The sequence below is a fragment of the Sinocyclocheilus rhinocerous genome, unplaced genomic scaffold, assembly GCF_001515625.1.
Source record: "Sinocyclocheilus rhinocerous isolate Xijiao unplaced genomic scaffold, SAMN03320098_v1.1 scaffold834, whole genome shotgun sequence".
Taxonomy (NCBI): domain Eukaryota; kingdom Metazoa; phylum Chordata; class Actinopteri; order Cypriniformes; family Cyprinidae; genus Sinocyclocheilus; species Sinocyclocheilus rhinocerous.
This window is the reverse complement of record NW_015645089.1, coordinates 1,798,455-1,805,340: the sequence shown is the minus strand read 5'-3', so window position 1 is coordinate 1,805,340 and position 6,886 is coordinate 1,798,455. Positions and strand designations below refer to the sequence as shown.

The 6,886-nt window shown below is 39.6% G+C and overlaps 1 protein-coding gene and 1 long non-coding RNA gene across 19 annotated transcripts in view; one reads left to right on the top strand and one right to left on the bottom strand.

Moving 5' to 3' along the window:
• LOC107705807 (uncharacterized) overlaps positions 1-6,886 on the top strand; it is a 26,826-nt gene that overhangs the window by 8,250 nt on the left and 11,690 nt on the right. The gene's annotated exons all lie outside the window — the stretch shown is intronic.
• c2cd5 (C2 calcium dependent domain containing 5) overlaps positions 1-6,886 on the bottom strand; it is a 37,181-nt gene that overhangs the window by 24,756 nt on the left and 5,539 nt on the right. For 10 of the 18 annotated variants that reach the window (XM_016509259.1, XM_016509261.1, XM_016509267.1 and 7 more), the window contains exons 8-11: positions 5,182-5,336; positions 3,366-3,566; positions 1,662-1,750; positions 1,498-1,536 (exon numbers count right to left, since the gene is read on the bottom strand). In XM_016509259.1, coding sequence (XP_016364745.1) covers positions 1,498-1,536; positions 1,662-1,750; positions 3,366-3,566; positions 5,182-5,336 — 484 coding nt within the window. Of the gene's footprint in view, positions 1-1,497; positions 1,537-1,661; positions 1,751-3,365; positions 3,567-5,181; positions 5,337-6,062; positions 6,185-6,886 lie in introns of all 18 variants that reach the window. The other 8 variants (XM_016509273.1, XM_016509275.1, XM_016509272.1 and 5 more) reach the window with 6 other exon arrangements.

Here is a 6,886-nt window from a genome sequence, read left to right as displayed (position 1 = left end):
ATATATGTATATATATATATATATACATATACAATAAAAAAGAAAAAAAAAATACAATAAATATACATAAAAGGGGTCTAGGTTTTTTTTTCTCTCCTGTAAATCATATTCTTATATAAAAAACAAAAGATTTATTGCATTTTTCTTTTTCATCACTTTGAGGGCTTTTGTAGACAAGCTCATTATAAAATGCACAAAACGTTGGTTTAACTTTCAAGTACTTAGATTTGTGTATTTAAAATTTTCCCAGCAGAAGTAGGCTATGTTACGAAGTCATCTTTGTTATTGTTTGTTCGGGGAGGAAGACAAATGCCCGAAATCGGAGGCAAATCGGTGCTTGTTCACGCGAGTGACAATCACAGTGTGAATTATCAAAGACGCGATCTGAGAGAATCGCCGATGCTTCACCGACGGCCATGAAATATTTGGCATGCTAAATATCTGGAGATGTCAGCGATTCAAAATCCTGCTGTGTGAAATGAGTTCTGACTGAAACAGTCATGCAGTGTGTAACCTCCTGTCGCCGATCCATCGTGCAATGTGAACACAGCAGCAACTGAATGCTACCCCAGATAGTTGTGCAGTGTGAAAACAACGATGATCCGATGATTTTGAAAATCATGCAGTGTGAACTCTGCATTATTCTTATCTGTATGACCAAAAATGACAGAGTATTTAAGAGCAAATGACCGCACTGGCCCTCCATCTATCATGCACTACTGTTCAGCTTCCACTCTCCGCACAGACACTTCAATAGCGCACATTTTTCTAGGTTAACATTAGATTAAGCGGCAGTGTAAAGTTGCTAATACTTACATATTTCAGGTGATAAGCCATATTTGAGGTCGAAGAACAATAGCTGAGCATTTGGATGTCCTGCCCGATGTACTGCATTGCCATAGGCCAGCGCCGTTAACGATCTGTCCATCACGGACTGCGTGACTTCGCCTGTGGATTTTTTTTTCTGCGACTAAGCGACTAATAAAATTTTTGGTCGACCAAGCCTCTTCTGTTCGACTAATGGTTAGTCGACTATTAGGGGGCAGCCCTAATGCAAATACATAATAAATATGCATGAAGTCCTGATTAAAAGCCTCAACAAAATTGTTACCAGTACATGTTTATTTCTCAACCATATAAGTATGAAGACACAGACTTCAAGATCTCTGGCTCTTCATTTACATTAATTTCTTTATATACAAGACATTTTAACCCTGGACCAAGTTCACAGCAAAACTGTGACATACAGGTAGACATGAGAGTTTCCTAGCACCTGTCAAAGGTTCTAGAATATTCTCCATGGAAATGGGTGCATAACCACATGGCCCCCAAACCAATAGTCACAATACTGATGTGTCATTGGTTTGATAATGAAGTCATTAGGACAGTAGAAGAGATGTGGGTCTTCCAGTTCAAAGTTCTCAAACAGGAAGGAGTTTGGGAAACATGAAAGATTCTACGATCAGAAAACATTCGGCATGCCCTCTCCAGACATACCCCTGTTCTAACAAACGCTTCAGAGGATGATGAAACCCCCTGAAATCCAGTGAGAGAATGACAGAGTGGACAATGAAACATCATTCTCATATTCACCAGTTCCACTTTTGTGCATAAACTTGATTGTGACTATTTAAATGCATGTGAATGTGTCTTTTTCTTACTCTCTGCTCCAGTGCTGATTGGGTCTGCTGCCTCAGAAGAGCTTTAAGAGGCCCCCCCTCCTTCCCTGCACTGCCGCCACTTCCCATTCCTGTTCATGATGGAGAAGAGAGAAATTCGGGGGAAATGAAAGTAAACAACACATCACTTCTAAACAACCCAGCGCACAATGTTACAATAGCCCATGCAATCACATACATTCACTTCTTCTAAGTGCCCATGGCTGCATTTACATGCACAAGAATAATCAAAACCATTAATTAAAATTACGCATTTACCCAATTAAGCCTATGTAAAGCCTTTATTAATATTTTGGCTACTTGAACATTAATATGAATTTATTGACAAGTAAGCAAATCACTCATTTATACCTGCATAAGTACAAACTTTTCAGTGAATTTTTTTGGAGTGAAAAGGAAATTGATATAGAGAAAAGCCTCAAGGCTACATTTAGTTATGTATTGTGCTCTTGTGTGCTGTTGTCAAAAGTAGGAAACTAACATGCATACAGGAATATTCCAATACCTATGGAGCATATATGACCTCTTTTGGAAATAAAGGCTTCACCAGAATACCTTAATAGGGAAATTATGTGCATGTAAAAATGGTTAATATACACTATTGTTCAAAAGTTCAGTAAGATTTTTTTCAAAGAAATCTCTTATGCTCACCAAGGCTGCATTTACTTAGAAACAGTTGTTATATTGTGAAATATGATTACAAATTTAGCAGCCATTACTGTAGTTTTCAGTGTCACACGATTCTTCAGAAATCATTGCTATGCATATGCTGATTTGATGCTCAAGAAACATTCATTATTATCAATGTTGAAAACAGTTGTTCTGCATAGTATTTTTTGGATACCTTGATACTTTTTTCAGGATTCTTTTTATAAGTTTAAAAAACAGCATTTGAAATATAAACCTTCTGTAACTTTATAAATGTCTTTACTGTCATCTTGCTGACCTGAAACTTTTGAACAATAGTGTAATTGATTTGGTGGACATAGCCGTTTTTGCCAACAAGGGATTTTCTACACTTTATTAGGTAGAGCAGCAGTCTAATATAAAGACAGTGTAATCGTAATACATATCTGAACACGAACTGGATATGTTCACATCCATTTTAAAAATGTAATAATGGCATTAGTTGGATAAACCATTAAAGTAATCCATGTATGAAAACATGAAACATTCAGAGACTTTTAAGAAATAACATTTATCGTGGCAAAAAAATGTGCTCTAATCACTAGCTGGGCAACTTCATCAAGTTTTCACTTTTTGACAGATTAAAACACAATTAATATACAGTTTCAGACACATAAGCTCAGAGCCCAGGCACTAGGAAATTAGATTTTTGGAACCAGCTAATAAGAGACGACAGAGGGTGGCTGGTTTATTTTTCCACTGGCAGAGAAATCTAACCTGCAGTCAGGCTGAAAAAACGCATGCAAGTGGGGTTTTGTTAAATCAGAGAGCTTAGAAGACATTAAACCACACCGCTCTATCATAACATTCACTCAAGAGTGCATTTGCCAAAAGATGTGTGTTGGCAAATGAGAAAAAAATCCATTTGTTAGTACGTTTTATTCAGCAACGGGCATGATATTCTGCCAGGGGGCAGCACAGGGGTTGGTGTGGTGACACTGGATGCAGTCACTGCACCAAGGGTCAAAGGTCATGGGAACAGCAGTGGGTGTATCCTACCAGAGGCCGCCAGCAGCAGTTCCTCACTGAAAGACACGCTCTTTCTCAGAATGGCTGTGTCTGATTGGCTGAGACGGAGTGGGGGAGGAGTTGTACTCCTGGAGGCCATCCCTGGCCATAAGTGATGGGGCAGATGGGCAGAGGGGAGGGGAGATGATTCAGATTCAAGGGCGGGAGTACTGGGAAACAGAAATATCCCCACTGACAGAGAAAGAATGAGAGAGAAGTTTGGGGAGGACAGGTATGAAGACATCATGAGAAAAAAAATAAGGGGTGACTGAACTACACAACAGATGGGGATGCAAACTGATGAGAGGTAAATAAAATGGTTTTCCAAGGGTTTTATTTCCAGCAGGTTGGTTTTGAAGGTATAAGTTGTAGTTTTTCCAAAACTGACATTTCTGTCAGAATGACTTCCTTAATCCATTTCAGAGGTGAATTCTCAATTAACTGCTCCAGATTAAAAACCTTATGACTTCAGAATATTGGCCACAAGTCATATGGACTACAAAAATTGTGCTTTATGGTGACTTTTTTTTTTTTAGCTTGACCAGACATGGTCACTATGAACATGTTGCTGTATGGAAAAAGAGTAAAAAATATATGACAGCATTTTCATTTTTTTGGTGGATTATCCCTCTGGGGTTCCTTTTTGATTTTTATTTAAAATATGTAGAAAAGGTAAAATAGGGTTTATTGCTATTTTACACATGAAAACAAATATTTCAGTGTTTCTTATGTTTCTTGTGCACATTAGCATTTCATTCTTCAAAGTCACTATAACAATGAAAAGCATAAAACTGACAGTGCTGAACAAACTTGATCATATGGTTTCTGTAAATCGGAGTGTCTTCAAGGAAAAGCCACACTTTATATTGCTTTTCAAGTACTCAGCACATGCATTTATGCAGACAATCTGTGCTAGCAAAAGCAAAGACTCTGGCATTTTCATTAAAGTCCAGATAAATATTAAACTTAAATCTACTTCACAAAAATACCTCTTCAGAGAAAATTACAATTCTGCCATCATTTACTCACCCTCAATCCAAACCTCTATGACTTTATTCTGAAGAACGCTGAGAAGATATTTGGAAGAACGTTGGGAGCAAAACAACACTGATCCCATCGACTTCCATTGTATGGACAAAAACACTCAGACAGTTCTCAAAATATCTTTTTTTATGTTCCATAGTAGAAAAATAAAGTCATATAGGTTTAAAACAACATGAACGAGGGTAAATAATGACAGAATTTCCATTTTTGGGTGAACTATCCCTTTAATAATTTAACCTTGCAGTGAAAAAACCTCCTTGGTTCACGATGAAACCGAATAAGTGACCTATTTTATAACACATAGAGGATTTTAAATAAAACTAAGCAGTTTGCATCCCTGGAAAGATAATGAAAAATAAGAGGCATGAAACAAAAAATGAAAAAACAGAACTAAAGTCCTTTAGAATCAGCCCCTTCTAAAGAACTTATGTCCTTTAGAAGGGGCTGATTCACATATGGAAGGCATGGTGGAGTTCATTTTCTTCACAGATTCCAAATGCACAAAATACGAGATCACTCCTTGAGTCAAATATAAATAAACATCTCACACACACAGATAAAGTAATAATGGAAGGGCAACACAACAAACATAAATTAATTAAACACAAAACTAGACCAAAATAAACAGAGACACTGCGCCCTAGACCCTCTGCCTCTCAGCCTTGACACTGGGGTCAGTGTGCTGCTATTGATTAAAATCAAGGCCCATAGAGAGAGAGAGCCTGGTAGAGTGTCAGAGGTCAGGTGGGGTCGGGTATCTTACCGGTTTTGGGGGTTAGGCTGAGCTCGGTGTCAGAGGAGGAGGACTGGCGACTGTAGGACTTGGAGGGGGAGAAGGAGGAGAAGGTTTGTGCTCTCAGAGGGGTGGGGGGTCCTGAGGATAACGGGACACCTGGGGCCTCCTCCCCAAACCCTGGCCTGTGAGAGCAAGGAGGAACACACTCCATCAACACACACGGACTCACAGGGTCATGCATGAGGACTGTGCCCGTGTGTGTGTGTTTGAACATGTGCATGTTTGCGTGTGTGTGATGTGGAGGAAGAGATTGTGAGTAAGAAAGAAAAAAAGAAAGAGTGCTGACTGCTTGCTGCTGAAAGGGTAGAGCGTGTGAGGATGTCAAGAAGAGACAGCAAAGCACTTTATGGTAGCGGGCAGGGATAAAAAAAAAAATGGAGGAAAAAAAAAAACACTGTGAAAACCAAAAAAAGAGGCAGGCCGCAAATGAGATGAACAAGAAGCGTGTTTCAGCCAACCAAAGCACAACGCTTTGATAACAAGGGTCGACTAATGCCTTCACAAGGCCAAAATGTAAAATTCAACAATCCTGCCTAAAAAAAAAATCAAAAGGTACGTACACGCACAAAATATAAACACAGAAGCAAACCGACACCTCTGATTGGATATACTCTGTGAGTGACAGCTGAATGCAGCTTACTGATTGGTCAGAGGCATTTTTAAGCTGAAAACAAGGTTGCTTTGGCAGCTGAAGGGGAGGGGGGCTGGTGATGTCATAGCTGTCTGCCAATGAAGAACGGGGTGACAGGTCCGTGGCAGAGTCGTGACGGGGTCATGGGGGTCGTGGGGTACCTGCCTACACTGCCTGGCTCTGGGGGCTTCTGAGCTCCTGTGTCTGGGTTTCATACCGGCGAACAGCAGTGTTGGCACAGAAACGGAGAAGCCCTGAGAAAGACGACTGCTCGCACTGTGAACTGGACTGCTGTGTGTGGAACGACATCCAAGAGTGGAAGGAGCAGCCTGCGGAGAGCTACACACACATTCACGCATATTTCAAACATTTAAACACACACGCACACACACAGTGTACTGAACATTCACAGAGAACACAAACACACATATAACAATGACATACAGAAACATGCACAGGCACACACCCAAGGCAGACCGCATAGAGAACCGACGGCAGGAAAGGTCCTTTTTGGCTGTATCTCACAACCTAGTGAGATGACTACCTAGACAGCTCCAAAAATGCTGTCTAGTTAGGCAGGTCACAGCCGTTCAAACATTCTTAGCTCCCAAGAAGGCACAGGACAAGACATCACAAAGACAAATCTAGGGTTGGGTATCGTTTGAATTTTATCGATTCCGATTCTTTTCGATTCCCAGTTTCGATTCCAATGTGATTAAATAATGATATCAAACATTTATCTTGTCTCTTTATTGCAAACCATTTATTGTAGCTGAATACCATGAACAAAAATCAACAGGCTACATAAAAACTGGACTCTTTAAGAGCTGTTTGTGTGCAAAATAGAACTGCGTGATTCTGGATAAATTGAGGGTTTTTTTTTCTTTTTTTCCCCCCCAACGGAAGTTGTGGTTCTTTCATGATTCTGAAGAAAAAACATTAGACAACTAAACAAAATCACATGTAATTTATAAATGAAAGATTCAATGACTCGCTCAAGATGTACTTGGTTCATTACCGGATGAATCGGCGTTCTTGATG